Source organism: Aquila chrysaetos, chromosome 5 (genome assembly GCF_900496995.4).
Source record: "Aquila chrysaetos chrysaetos chromosome 5, bAquChr1.4, whole genome shotgun sequence".
NCBI lineage: Eukaryota > Metazoa > Chordata > Aves > Accipitriformes > Accipitridae > Aquila > Aquila chrysaetos.
The window spans coordinates 30,148,232-30,163,624 of NC_044008.1; the positions used below are offsets into that span (position 1 = coordinate 30,148,232).

At 39.6% G+C, this 15,393-nt stretch overlaps 1 protein-coding gene across 1 annotated transcript in view; it reads right to left on the reverse strand.

Moving 5' to 3' along the window:
* The window catches only part of ZNF277 (zinc finger protein 277), a 56,210-nt gene that overhangs the window by 20,219 nt on the left and 20,598 nt on the right, over positions 1-15,393 (reverse strand). The window contains exons 2-4 of the mRNA XM_030013864.1: positions 13,300-13,498; positions 10,005-10,093; positions 7,937-8,019 (exon numbers count right to left, since the gene is read on the reverse strand). Coding sequence (XP_029869724.1) covers positions 7,937-8,019; positions 10,005-10,093; positions 13,300-13,498 — 371 coding nt within the window. The remainder of the gene's footprint in view (positions 1-7,936; positions 8,020-10,004; positions 10,094-13,299; positions 13,499-15,393) is intronic.

The following is a 15,393-nucleotide window of genomic DNA, read 5'->3' on the forward strand; positions in this document are numbered from 1 at the left end:
TTCCTGTCAGACCACTGCTTTTTTTAAAATCATAAACTCCTTTACTAACAAGGCCCTCATAAATAATTTATGTAGCTATTTAAATGCATGGCTTGGATCACAGACATAGAACAACCATTCACAACCAGTACTCAGCACAAGTTTTGCTGCTTTTGATTCCAACCTGAAGAAAGAATTGGTGGTCAAAATTTTGCCTGTTTTTTCCAACAACATCAGTTGGTCCGACAAAAAAATATTACTTCTTTCTCCAAGCCCTCTCTCTTATAATCACAGCACTTCTGAGAGATAAGAAATTAAGGCAGATTGCACTATGCAGTCTGGGACAAGATCACAAAGTGAATTTGTGACTGCAGTGAGACCTGAACTTATCATTCCTCAGTCCAGGAAACTGCTTGTGCAGTGGAGAATGGATTCTGCAGTTCAGTCTGTAAAACAGAGCTAACAGTAATATGTGTCGTCTTTTTTTTTTTCAGGTGTTCAGGACCAAAAAAAAAAAAAAAAAAAAAAAAAATTACTGCCATAAGACCTGACAAGGCAAAGTCCAAAGTCTCTATTCCAAAGACTTAAGCATACAAGTAGTCTCAACTAAGTATTGTGTTTCAGTACTGGCTGGATTGGGGCAAGGACATTTTATAGTTTGGGGTTCTTGTTGGCATCTGCCTTGCCAGTTCTGGTCCTTTGTTCTCATCCTCTCTAGGCAAGAGACTAGAAAGACAGTACATTATACAAATGATCACTTAAGGGAAGTTCCAGTGAAAGCTTTTTATAAGTGGTGCTATACCCTCTGGGGGGTTAGTTTGCCTAAAGATGTTCCTTTGAAGAGGAAACTTCACAAATGTTAGAACGTGAAGGACTTGGACATCTGAGTACCCAGTCACGATGTTGTGAAGAGTGCATAATCACAGGCCACATTCCTTCTGTTATGATAACGGACTCATTAATACTACTGAAATCAGAGTGTCTGCCTGGGAAATAAGGTACTACCAGAGCTGGCAATGTGGGTGTGAATTTGGATCCAAATAATATAAGATAAAGACTTCACAATAAGAATATGTATTTTATCAAGCTCCCCTAGGTAATCTCTCAAACACACAGTGTGTATCTTTAGTTGTAGTTTCTTCCAATTTAAATAAGAGTTACATTTCCCTGCTGAGTGCTCACAGAAACTAGCTATTGCTGTAGGCAAAGGAAGCAAGTGAAACAGATTTTGGTTTAAAAACAAAACAAAACAAAAAAATCATGCTGACAGATCACAAGAAGAAGCCGCTTATATACTTTACTGGCAATAAAACAAACCAGCACAGTACACTGAGATGAAGACTAGGATTGGTGATACCTGAGATGCGCTACTGTCTCTAAAATCTTGCCAAGCACATTATTTGACAATTATACACACCATTAGGATAAACTACTTCTGGAGTAAGACAATTACATTTGGTTTTGTGTCTACAGTTTCCTCAAAGATTGACTGATGAGCTTTAGATTGTGCTTGTAGCTGCTAAATAGGAAAAATATTTATAAAAAGTCATGGTATCAGAAACTTCATGTCTCTGTAAAGACCTGCAATCTTATCTGCATATCAATAACTTGTCTCCTAAGTTCTATATTCAGTTTCTCTCCTTACTGATCACTATACTCAGCTCTCCCACTTCAAACAGTACTCTCTTGCCTCTTGAGTACAGAAAAAAAACCAACTTCAACTTCTGTAATCGTTATCATGTCCTCTCCAATGTTATCTCAAGAAGAGTGCCTTTTCTTTAATATTATCAGAGATGCCTGGTGCAGAAGCCCTTCATGAAAGAAGCTTAACTGTAAGGTGTATGGAAATACAAGGAATTTGTCAGGATAGGACATCCGATCTGGAGAACACTCAACACTTTTGAAGCCAGCTGTCACACCATCCAACATACATGTGTTTGCCGACTACTTTGCGCACTTTTCCCTCTTATCCAGTGAATAGGAAAATTCATACATAGTTGAGGAACGTCGTAAACAGAGTCCCACTGGCTAGACAGACAGACTGGCATGTCAAAGACTAGTCACTAAGGAATGAAGGATGATGGCATGAAACCCACTTTTGGGACAGAGAAGAGAGGAAAGCAATGGGGCAGTAACCTACTATCATCCAAGAAAAGTTGCCTATCTGGTGATGAAACTGAGAGTAGTCCACTTCATCTGGTACATGCTGATCACCCAAGTGGCCATTCCTTACTTTTTACTAGATACTTAGATAAGATATTACCACAAAACTCTGTGAACAAGAATGAAGTAGGAAAAGTAGCGTCTTCCTAGATCTTTTTGGTTGAGTTCAAGGCACAGGCATATATCAACATGTTCTGGAGAGGAATATATAGCTATGGAAACCATGACAAAATAGGGAGCATTTAAGAATATAATCATATGGCTGGGGAAGCAAAGGCTACCAATAAGCCCCCTGACAAAGATGAGAAAGAGCATCTTAGGACATCAGCTTGTCAGCTAAGTGGGGAGACTTTAAAGTAGGTTTGAAAGGACAGCAACAAAAAACCCAGAAAGAAATAAGAGTGGTGACTGACTGGAAAAACAGGAAGTTGGAAAGAAAATGGTGGTGGTGGTGGTGCGGAAAGGATGTAAGAAGGAAACCAAGCTGTACAATCTGCTGAACCACATATCCTACACGACTGAATGAGTAGCAAAGGCCATACTGTAACTTAATTGGCAATATAATGAATTGACAAAAGTCTCAGAATTGTAATACAAGTGTTATAAATTTATTGTGAAACCTTTGAGGTGCATTCTCCTGACTCCCTGTTTGTATGGCAAGTTGCCTCTTAGGAATAGGGAAAATGTCTTTTTTTCTGTACCTTATCCTCGATTCCAGCCTAGTCTGCAGAGCTCAGGTTCAAACTGAACAGTAGGAATGACTAACTGGGATGGCTATAAGGGATTGTTCCCCTAGCTGTCTGTCCCACTTGCTCTTAGGTTCTTCCTCTCTTCCCTATTGCTCCTCTTCTTGAGTTGACTCAGCTACTGAAGTGATGCAGGCTAGAACCTACACTTGAAAAGGCTGTAATCAGTGAAAGGACAGACGACAGAGGCTTCAAAGGGTACTGTGACACTGATGTAGAAGACATTCTTACAGCTTGTTCAGGAAGCCGAGTCAATTAAAAAAGAGAGGAAGAGTTTCATGATATGATGAAAATTAAGTAACTGTGCAAAGATGTATGAAAAGAAAAAGAGGGTTGAAATTACAGTAGACATATACCACAGGTTGCCAAGCTGAAGCAGGAGAAAGGTGAAGTTTGTCTGAACTAAGACAACCAAAAGAAGATGGAGACAGGTTAACACAGTAAAACTGAATAGCAAAACCCAACCTCTCCTTGCCCCCAAATACGTTAGAAATAAATGGCAAAGAAATGCAGAGATTCATTATTTAATGTTGGAAGAGACCAAATACAGACAAAAGAGGAATGCTTGCAATATTCAGGGCTTCAGTCTTTGCAGAAAGGTTAATTATCTCACAACCGTTAATGAAATGCTTTAAAACAAAAGAAATAAAGAACTGAGACCAGAAAAAGGTAAGAAAGCGTTAAAAGCTGAATGTTATACGTATTCAAATCTGGCAGAATTTACCCAAGAGTCTTTACAGAATTAGATAAAATGACTTCTGACCACTAGTGTGACAAGTCTTCAAAAACCCATGGAGGATGGGCAATGTTGCAGAGTGCTTGAGAAAAGCAATTAAATACCGAACACAGGCAAAGAAGGACCTCTAGAATTTCAGATGTAGGTATTAACATGCTGACATTACTAGCTATTCAGTAAGTGCTTCCGACGTTGCATTATGCTACATCAGGCTAGCATCTCGATCCCTTCCAGTGCACAGTTTCAGCTTCTTGAACCTTGTCTTGGCTTAAGCTTGTGATACGCTGGGGATCATACAAACAGCTCATCTGGGAAGCCAGTATAGCTGAGTCCTTCTCCCAGTTTTGTGGAAGACTCCTCTTCAGGGTCTGTTTACTGGGAGGAAGAGTAGCCTCTTCACCTAAAACTACCAGTCACATGACAGGAGAATAGCTGTAAACATGACAGCAAGACAAGGTCAATGCTGTGGTAGGAAGTGTGTATTTTCAAAAAATAAGTTTGGGCGTTTTACCTTTTTTAGAAAAAACTTAAAGATAAGCCGAAGTGGCTTATACTGACACTGCTCCTCCTGGTATGTTGAGTTTTGCTGCCAGGACCTCCTTGCCTGGTACTGCTTCATAACTACAAATTCTTTGTCAAGACTGTGTTTTTCCAGAAGACGGTAGCTGTTTTGCATTACATAGCCTTGCCAGCTATTTCAGCAAGCTGTGCTCTCTAACCTAGTTCAGGCTCATTCCTTGGCCTCTCTCAATACATCACAGTCACCATAATGTCTCTGCATGACATCCACCTTGGCTAGCTCCCCTGCTGCAATACAGCCTGAAATATTCCTAAACTGGAGTTTCAAAACTGCAAAATGAAATGCTTCAGCTAGCACATTTTAAAGACAACATTTGTCCTTGTTTGGGCTTGCTGTTGGAGACAGCAGTTAGGATTCAAAGGCTGCAGGAAAATCACCAAAAGTTGCATAGTTCTAGTCTTTATTCTGCGCAACTCACATGAGCCCATTTGCCAGCTCACTCTTAATTGCTGGACTTGTCTGGAGGTAAAAGACTTTGGAAAGCAAAATAACTATTTAACTTGCAAGTCAACACTCAGATTGCAGCACAAGGAAATGAAAAAATAAACGGACTTTATTGCTGTAACTAAAGTGGTGACTCCATTAGCCCCAACTACAGCTGCAGCTCAATTTCACAAAATCCTTCTGTAAAAACTGAAGATACAATTCTGATACTTAAACCAGTGTTAATAGCAAAGGCTATTTCACACGATAATAAGAATGCATACCTCTTTCTTTTCTAACTTAATTACTCTGTACACAAAACCAGCACTTGCTTTGGGCTAAATCCTCCACTCTCTTCTGAATTTGAGGAAATGTCTATTTGCAAAGGAGATGAGATGGCTCACCTGCCAACAGACTCTGCACTCCCTTGACACTGGCAGCGGAGAGAAGGCCTAGTTGGCTGCATAGCACAAAACACTACAAAACCAGAAACAAATGCCCTTTAAAAAGAGAGAAAGTACAGGCCAATCTGTAGCAGCCAGGAGTTACTATTAACAATAGACAGTTCTATGAAAACATTAGCTGCATGCTCAGTCACGACCCTCTTTCCTTCCTCAAAGCCACAAACAACATGATATAGGCCTGGGAAACGAACATCATTATGACACCGCATGCCCACATGCAATATTCAAGATATCTTTCATAACCTCAAAGGGATTATAGGAAACTGGAAAAGGTACAGAGAAGTGCAACAATGATGCACAGTGAAGAACCACCAAATAGACAGCATCCTCAACCTCAAATCACTGAATCATTGAGGTTGCAAAGGACCTCTTGAGAGCAACTAGTCCAACCCCCACACCCAAGCAGGTTCACCTACAGCTGGTTACCCAGGACTGTGTCTAGCTGTGTTTTGAGTATCTCCACCTCTCTGGGCAACTTGTTCTAGTGTTTGACCACCCTCGCAGTAAAAAAGTGTTTTCTTGTTTTCAGAGGGAATTTCCTGAGTTTTAATTCATGCCCATTGCCTCTTGTCCTGTTGGTGGGCACTACTGAAAAGAATCTGACTCCCTCTTCTTCATTCCCATCAAGTATTTATACACATTGGTAAGATCCCCCCCTGAGCCTTGTCTTGCAGGCTTAACAGTCCAAGCTCTCTCAGCCTCTCCTTGGATGAAGGGTGTTGCAGTCCCTCAATCATCTTTGTGACCCTGCGCTGGACTTGCCCAAGTAAGTCCATATCTTTCTTGTACTGGGGAGCCCAGCACTGAAGCCAGTGCTCCAGATGTGGTCTCACTAGTGCTAAGTAGAGGGAAGGATCACTTCCCTTGACCTGCCGGCAACAACCTTCCTAATACAGCCCAGGATGCTGTTGGCCTTCTTTGCCATGAGGGTGCACTTCAGCACACAACTAATGAAAGACATAATGTAAGGTACATAAATCAGGGGACAAATCATGAATGGTTTGGATAAGATTAAGTATGAATTGTTCACTACCTCTTCTAATACAAAAACCAGCCAGGTGTGAGGTGACAGGTTCAAAAGGACCAAATAGGTAGTTCTCTCCCAGTGTGTAGTTAAGCTGTGCAACTCACTGCTGCAGGAAGCTGCGGATACTGGAAGTTTGTGTGGGTTCAGGGTTGGATGTTCAAGCAAGAAAAATATATTGTGTTAATAAACCCAGATAAATGTTGCTAATTAGGAAATTCTTGAGCTGTCAATTGCTGGAGACTAAGATAATATTTTGAGAAAGAACCGCCACCACATCAGAAGAGGTCAAATACCATAAACAATTCACTGATGCCAGGGATAAGATACTGATCTAGACAAAACTTTTCTACTGAACCAGGATGGCTTCTCTTACGATGAATTGGAAGAGAAGCATGCTAGGCATGAATGCATCAGCTGCTTTTTTCCGAGTCCATGGCAATCCACTGGACCTACACAGGAATGAAGATTTCAGCTGAGGCAACTCCAACTCCATGGGAAATCCTCAGTGGCAGAACTACCACAATTCTCCTAGGGAGAGCTGTATAAGACTTGTACATACTCTACAGGTTCTGGGGATTCGCTAGTCATGCGCAGTGAGCTGCAGAACGTTATTTTAGCTAGGAAACTGAAACAGCACTCACAGGGTAGTTGAACCAAATGGATTTAGCCTGCTAATCCCAATTTTCCTGGGGACTAGAATTTGGTTTTTGTGAGGATCTCCTTCATTCTGAATGCTTCTGATTTAAGGTGTCTTAACACAGTTGCATGCTCTGTATGTACAGACTTGTAATAGAAACATACCAGAAGAAACAGCATAACAAAGGGTTAAAATGCCTGTGTTGACAATTCCCAGGACATAGCTGCCAGCAGTAAACTGAGGAACATATTTATGTAAAGACCCTAAGGCTTGCACTCTAACACCTCACAGTACAGATGACTTGCCAGCAGAAGACCCCACATCCTAACACAAGGAGACTAGCAACAAGGCTGCTATGTATCACATAACGCTCATTTTTCAATTAGCCCAACAGCAAAAACAGACTACAGATGTGTATTTCAAACAAGAAAACAACAAAAACCCCCCAGTGGTCAGCAACCTGGACTAAGACTCATTGAAGCAGAAGTCAGCAAAAGTTTACCGTGAAGGACCACCCATTCAGAACTGACAACTCCTAAGAAGTATGAGAGGTCTGTCCAAAGTACTAGGTTGCCATCACCAAGCAAGAAGAACCAGAGCGGTTCATGAGGACTTAACAGCTTGCATTTCTTGTCCTCTGCATCTCACAGAAACAATACTGGTCATACTTCCTCCACTCACACACTGTTGTGCTTGTGAGTATGCAAGTATGAATTAATGAAATCTGGGTAAGAGAGTGTGAATGCACAGAAACAACTTGCTTGAAGATTTTGTAAATAAGTATCACCTTCCCTTTTCACAGTATCGCACACTGGGTTTTATTTCGTTAATTTCCCTGCATGTGTATTATTACACAAAAGATAGCATGTCAATGCATTGCAGATCTTGCAAGAAGAAAAATGTTCAGCACACTCAGCCTTTTTCAGTGCTCTGGGCATATTTTCCACTCGTGTGGAACACTGACATAAAACCTGTAAATTTATTCCAAGCAAAAATCTATAAACAAGGAGTTTGTGTATGTTTGTGAAGCAGCTAGGGAAATGAGCTTAAAAAAACATACAAAAAATTAGAATTTTGCAGTCTAGCAAAAAATGCTTTCACTTTAAAATGCTCACTAAGTTACCACATATTACACTACGGAACTGTTTACCTCAAAAAATGAAAGAACAGTAATTTCTTACCAGTCTCTTTTGCTGAAGCTGTTCTCTAAGTAATCTGTCTTCTGGTAAAACATCACATAGAAGAAAATAATTGTCCTGTTCTTCTGTTAAGAAATTAGGAAGTATGGGTAAGAGAAGGGGAAGTTGCAGCTGCTTTGAATATTTCTGGCATACAATTTGCTAAACCTTTGGAATGTGTTAAGAATGTGAGAATATGTTTTTTAATCTATAAAAGTCAGTTATTTTAATTTCATAATTTAATGAAACATGCTTAAGTATCCGTATATACATATTTATAAGACCTTTACATCATTTATATTGCAGTACAAAGACAAAAGTCTTACATAGGTTTTCCCCACTACCAGCTTTATTCCTTTGTATGATGGTTCTTCTGGAGACATAAAGCAATTTTAATAATTTATATTGGATACAGTATAAAGTCAGCATGAAAGAAACACGAAATCACCTTTAATTTTATCTTGCATGTGGGATATTCAGTTATTTCCCTAAGTAATTGTCAGTTTTCAGTAGTTATCATCATTTCGTATACCCTCCCCTTACCCTGACCAATCACATTACCTTTTACCATCAGATCTCGTTCCATCTGATGGTATGCACAACTGTTTAGTAACACACATTGAGATTTGCCTAATTTACATTTCTACTTATATGTTTTACCTATATTTTATGTTTACTAACCTTTTTACTATTTATGTTCGTATCCAATTTAATAATAAAACAAATCTTATTCAAATGAATTACCTTAAAATTACTCAGCATGTAAGAAAATATAAAAACACAAAAATGTTTTGCATTTCAAAGTTACTGATTTATTAATCAAAGGGTTATGTGGTTGGTGAACTGAAGTGACCATTATTAAGTCTTTTACAATTTTAAACTTGCTAGATTTCAGCCCTTCCCATCATTTCATACAGAAGCCTGTGTGAAATAAGACAACCCCCGATTTCTGAGCTATCAAATCTGAAGGAGATAGCCATTAAAATTAACAAATTTGTTAAACAAATTACAAAGTATTCTTATTGTCCTCTGGAAGGGCTATTGATGGTTTATAATTCTGGCAAGCTCTGGCATTCAGGTGCTTGATTTGCAATTTTCAAACTGAGTGGTAAGTGTTAAAATTTCAGAAGCAAAACCATACTTATGTAAGAGAAACACGATTACGGTCTTTGGAGTGATTTTCATGTTTTCTAGGATTATTTTTTGTAAAATGAGTTTGAAGAATTAAAACAGTTTATTTTCATCCATTTTGTACTCAATTTTCACCTTCTACCCATCTCTGATGCTGGCTGCATGCATTTCTTCCTCTCTTTTAAGCTCTCCATGGAGAATTAAAGATGCAGGAAAGCCTACCATTCTCTTATCTACTTTTAGGTAAATTATACTTTTCTGTTAGAAAAGGGGAAGCCAAAGAAATGCATCAGCTACTTCTGAGAAAACCACTTCCTTTGCACAGTCATCACTGTCCTTATGATGGAATGTCCCACTGTCCCAAAGCGGCAGACCCATCAACGATGGTCTTTGGTCTTGTGTTGAAGCCCAGAAAATGGCAGTCTTTGTACCCCTACTGTGAAGATACTGACTCCTAATACTCTTGGGGCAGTAAGCACTGTGGCAGGGGAAAGGAAGGGCGACTGGTCCTCATGTCCAGGAAGAGTTAGTGGCATCAGTGGGGGTGGTGACAGGGTGAAGTCGGAAGAGACAGCTCACTAGGAATGTTTCTCCACATTTCTGGAAGGACCGTCACCAATTATTTATGCAGTGGGTAATGAAGCTTCCCCAGCCACGATGTAAGCAGCACTGCTTCACGGCCTTGATTTGCAACTGGCCCCAATTTGGCAGCTCATTTAGGCATGTATTGAGCTCATCCTCACTCAGCAGCACAGTGCTGAAGCACGTGTGGCAATCCTTGGAAAAGGTAAGTTTAAATATGTGGTTAAGAGGTAAATAATGCTTCTGTGGTTTTCTGACCTAGTGTCAGATTACTTCACAGTTGGCTGATCAAAGCAGCAGTATATGCCAGAAATTATCACACGGTCTGGCCAACAGAGTGAGCAAGTAACATACCTACCTAATGGAGCTTCCGAATTTGTTCTTACCACACTACAAAAGTCTGTGATGGGCTGTTCTGCAAACCTCTTCTTCCAGTACAAGATGTATCTTTGAAAATAAGGGGAAGATGATTAGTGAAAAAGGAAACGTCAAAAAAAGTTTAATAAATAGTTCATCAGCTCTCATTTTTTCCATCCTCTAAATTCTTAAGAGTGTTTTGTGGTTTTTTTAATTCCCGTCTCTGTTTTTTCTTGCTTTAATCTAGTTTTCAAATTCATTAAATTCATTCAGCTTCATTAAAACTGGGTTTAACTATTCTGTAAAAGTGAAGAACTCAATGAGACAGATTTGCATTAAGCTTTACATAAACACTGTGACCTCTTCACATCTTCAGACAGAAGTGCCATTCAGATGCATCTTTACTGAAAAGATATACTACAGAGTACTCCCAAATTCCCAAAATATTGTGCTCTGTGTTCTGCAAGATGCAGGCAGGAATCTGAAACTTGGTAAAAACACCAACTTGTCAAAAGTGAGGTTTTGTCAGGTCTCCTGTGGAGTTACAGTGAAGGCTGTAGCTTGGCAGACAACTAGAAAGACAGAAAAATGAAGTCCCCAAACACCTGGGGATGGGAGAGCAGACAGAATAACGAAAGCCCTAAACACATCTTGAAGGTTTAACCCATCAACTACAGTTGTTTAAAAACATTCTTGTATTATCATTGTTTGTATAACAGCAGCATCAACAGACCCCAACTGAGATAAGGTTCCCACTGAACTAGAAGTTACTGTCTAACCAAGAAGAAATCATCACCTTCAATTATATGATGACAGGAACCAAGCAATCCTTGTGCTAATTATTCAGAATCTTACTATAAAAAAAAAAAAAATATCTGAAAATGCTTAAGTGCGCGCTTGTACTTATAACTCACGTGCATGATATAAATCATGGGAGAGTCGGTAAGGTAAAGCCTAACTATTCAATGACAGCTTCCTACTGACATGCCATCAAATTAGGAAAAGAATCATTAAAAAATCAGGTATCATTATTATAAGGACATTTCTAAATAGCTGTAGCTTTTAATACTTGTGCAATCTAAAAGTTTACTTGCCACAGCTATCACATCCCATGGTGGTTCACATTACCTCTATTTACCATCTAACTTAATATATGAGGGTTTTAACTGCAGCAGCCAAGGAATCAGCACATATTTGTTTCTGCTAACTCTGACATGGAGAGGATTAACCTCTGGTACAGCAGACAGCTAAGCACAGTGAAGCCAGCATGCACGGCTGAAGCTCATTCAGAGGTATCATTACATGTCAGTAAGTGAAAGGTGAGCGTTTTGTTGTCCCCCTGCCTACTCCACTGTTTATAATGCACAATGAAACAGTTTTGCTGCTACATAGAACAGCAAGTCTTCTGGAATAAGTCATTCTTGAGCTTTTTGCTCATAAATGTGCAAATGAAGGGATTTCAAGATGTCATTTAGTCTGTCCCCTGCACTTAAATAAATGAACACCTTTCAGACAAACTCACCTAACCGTAACAGTCTGTACCTTGAAGTTTACTGTTAAGGGATTTTATATCATAAGACTTAACCCAAATAATCAATGATCAAATAAAGCCAATGCCTTGTGATACTTCCAGGGAGAGATAATGAGTGCTCAGTGTCCATGAGTGATCATGTCCAGTCATGCAGTGGAATTTTATTCCCCTTATCTCTTCCCGTTGCCCTAATGCCAACTCATCTTTATTCTTCCAAGTTTAAAAAAAAAAAAAAAAAAAAAAAGTTTTTCATTAGCATTGCTCTTCTCTGGATTCTCCACTTCTTGTAGCTCTGTCAAGAAATGTATTCCTAAGACTGACTGTAACTCACTGCTAAGTATAAAAAAAAAATACTATGTTTTCATAGTTGTCTCCCTGTATTTTTGACACTTCAGTATAACACTTCAGATTATACTTCCTTTTTTTTGTGCATAGTATTAGACTATTTCACTGATATTCAGTACAGCAAATAAGAGAAGGCACACTTCAGAGTAACAACTCCACCGTTTCACACCCTGGGGCCCCTTTCTCTAACATTTGGCTACCTCCCAACTGCATTAGCAGCAAAAAGAATCTAAATGGGCATTTTCTTGAAAAGGTGATTTTAAAATACATTTCTATTAACACAGAATAACCCCCCAAGCACACTTAAACTGGCGGTCCATGACTGAGCAGCTCCAATCCCTTTATTTATCTGAAGAAACTAGCATTATCTCCAAAGAACATTGCATTCTTGTTCTGCTGGCTTTCAGCATAAAACCAAACAAAAATAAGTATCAGTTTTCCATTTTAAGCGATGTTAAGCTCATACATCTGAATAAAGATTTATATGGTTTACATTTCTCTTCCTAAATGTCATCTTAATATTTCTTTTTTTTTGCATCTTGATAGACACAAGTTGCTGGTTTTGGCCGAGTAACTAATCACAGAAGGCCTACCAGAAAAGTTTTAGTTGAGAAATTATCCAGCTAACATTTAAACACTGCAACAGAACTACCTATAAACTGGCAGGTACTGTCTAGCCTACCGCCTGGCCCATAGATTGCTGTGTGCGAAAGCAAAATGCCAAGCAAGTGCCTAGTATATGAAGTTACAAGCCAGCTGGGGCCATGCCAGCTACTGGAGGAAGTTAAGAGAGAGAAAGCCAAACGTGACCCTGCTGAGATGATCAATGACACAGCTGTAGAAGGAGTCACAGTTGTATGCAGATCACAGTACTGTAAAGTATAGTTAAGGATTAAATGTGATTTCTATGGGGAAATACTGGCATCCTTAAAATAGGGCAAGTGAATTTCATCCCAGAATGTGAGAGATCCTGTACTGAGCAGCTTCTGCATACAATACACAGCTTTAGGACATTGTACAGTGGTAGAAATAGTCTTGTCCTATACGAATAAAACCCCGAAACAGGAGAGTTGATTGTCTAGAATGTGCTTTAGGAAATAAACAGCTTTTTAGTTGTACGGAACTTGTTGATTAGTGACAGGACCTGAAATATGTCAAAGGATGTCTAACACAGGAATTGCCCTGTATTCTAATATCAAGTCCTCTGGTCCCAGCAACATCTAGAGGCCAGGGAGTGGGAGGGGAACAGGAAAACAACATTACAATCCAGCAACAAAAAGCTCATCAAAAAAGTAATAAAAATCCTCCCACAATACCCCACTGCTTTTTAAAGTGTTTTAAAAAGATGATCTCTACTTTTCTGAAGTTTTCTATAATATCTGCACACATACACAGTTATTTTAAACAATATAACCTTTACCTTCTAAAATCGGCAACTAGTTTCACATCTGCTATGACGAGCTTGTGTTCAATAATCATGTGCTTCAGGAGCTGGTTTTGTTCCGCTAAGAGATAGCATTCTTTGCAGAAAATACAAGGCACATAGGGAGAACTTTCTACAGCAGCAACACCACCTGGACTTTCTGGCAAAGACAGAGGCTCCAAAATACACTCTGTATCTAAAATAAATAAAAAGAACAATTAATTTTGACTAAGTGAATAAATCTACATCACTTGGAGTGCTTTTAGGCAGTACATGTAAAACCTATTTTGTTGGGTCCCAGTTTTGTTGCACGGATCACTCCAGCAGCAAGGTGCTTGGAAGCCAGTTGACTGCATTATTTCCAGGAAGGACGGTGGGAGGTTAGCACAGGACAGTTCTCAAGTATCTGCTCCAGCTGAAACTCCCAGCTGACACCAAGTCAAACAGACACAAGTGCTCTGCTTATTACTAAAGGAAGTTTTATGACAAGAAACCTACTTTTCTTCCTCTCACTACCTGCTGATATGAATGAAGCTACTCTCTTTGCCACATTCCTCATACTGTCAGGAAGGCTTTAGACTGTATAGCACAAACTGTTTTGTATGTTGGTATCTCCTAATTACACATTTATTTATTGCACAATACTTCTATCATTTTCTGATTGACTCTTGAAGGCCTGTATGCATTTGTCTTGCCTTTTTTTTCCCAGTGGCATCTCACTGACCGTTCTGTGACAAAGGAGAAGACTATTCTTGATAAAGATTACTGCCACATGGAAGCTTATGCCTACTGAAACACTTCCTAACTCTACAGATGTTGAGGAGGGGCCAGCCATGCCTCATGTGGAAAGGTCAATGGCCTCTGTTTGCACAATACTGCACCAGACACAGGTTGCTCAAATGACAGCACACAGAGGTCAGTCACCGGCTTATGTTCTCCAGGTTCGCTGCTGTTTGTAGTTCAACGAGTGGGTGGATTGCACAGTACTGCAGCAGTATTGCGAACAAGCAGACTGACCCAGGGAACATGTGTGTCCCCTGTCCCCCTTCCCCCATATAAACAATAGCAATGTGAAGTCATAAGCTTTTCCACTGGTATAAATTACTGTAATTCATTAAGAAACACTGTGTCACCAACAGATTTCAGCAGCTGGCCCCATTAGCCTAACCAAATTCTGGTTGTCCAGAAATAAACCATGGTGTTCATTTTCCAAACAAATCATATCTCAGTCTTTGGTAAGGGTTTATCTTGGAAGCAAATGCCAATTTCAATGTATATCTTTGATTTTAGCTACATCAATTTGGGATAGCAAAAGGAGAGTAAAAGCAAACAGAAAAAGCTCCCCAATAGTTCCCACACTCTGAAGGAACTATTGGGGAGTTCTTGGGGATGAAAACTGAAAAGCAAACATCATGAGTTTCCTTGACTCTTGTGATATGAAGTTAACTTGTGCAGCAGCAGAATAAACTCTATGTCTCTGGATTCCTGCAGCGACCTGAACACCTCTGTAAAAAAAAAAGAAATTTCACAGAATCACAGAAGGGCTGAGGTTGGAAGGGACCTCTGGAGGTCATCTGGTCCAACCCCCCTGCTCAAGCAGGGCCACCTAGAGCCGGTTGCCAGGGACCGTGTCCAGACGGCTCTTGGGTATCTCCAAGGATGGAGACTCCACAGCCTCCCTGGGCGACCTGCGCCAGTGCTCGGTCACCCTCACAGCGAAAAAGCAGTTCCTGATGTTCAGAGGGAACCTCCTGGGTTTCAGTTTCTGAAGACACTTAAAGAATTAAGAAAAAGGCCTTCTCCCAGGTCTATTATTTTGTTATGCAGGAATTTTAAAACGTGTACGGTTAAATAAGTTTTTTTAACAATATTTACCAGGTAGAAGAATCAATGCATGACAACTTTCACCCTACAAAATTCACATATATGTATTACATGTTGGCAAACACACTAAATCTGATAATCTAGTAACTTGTCCACATGGAAAATTTGAAAAATAATTTTAAAAATCATAGCCATTTAGCTTTTTTTCCTAGGAAAATAAGCTAATGGAGCAGTGCTCCCACCTGCCCCGAGACTTTGAAATAACCA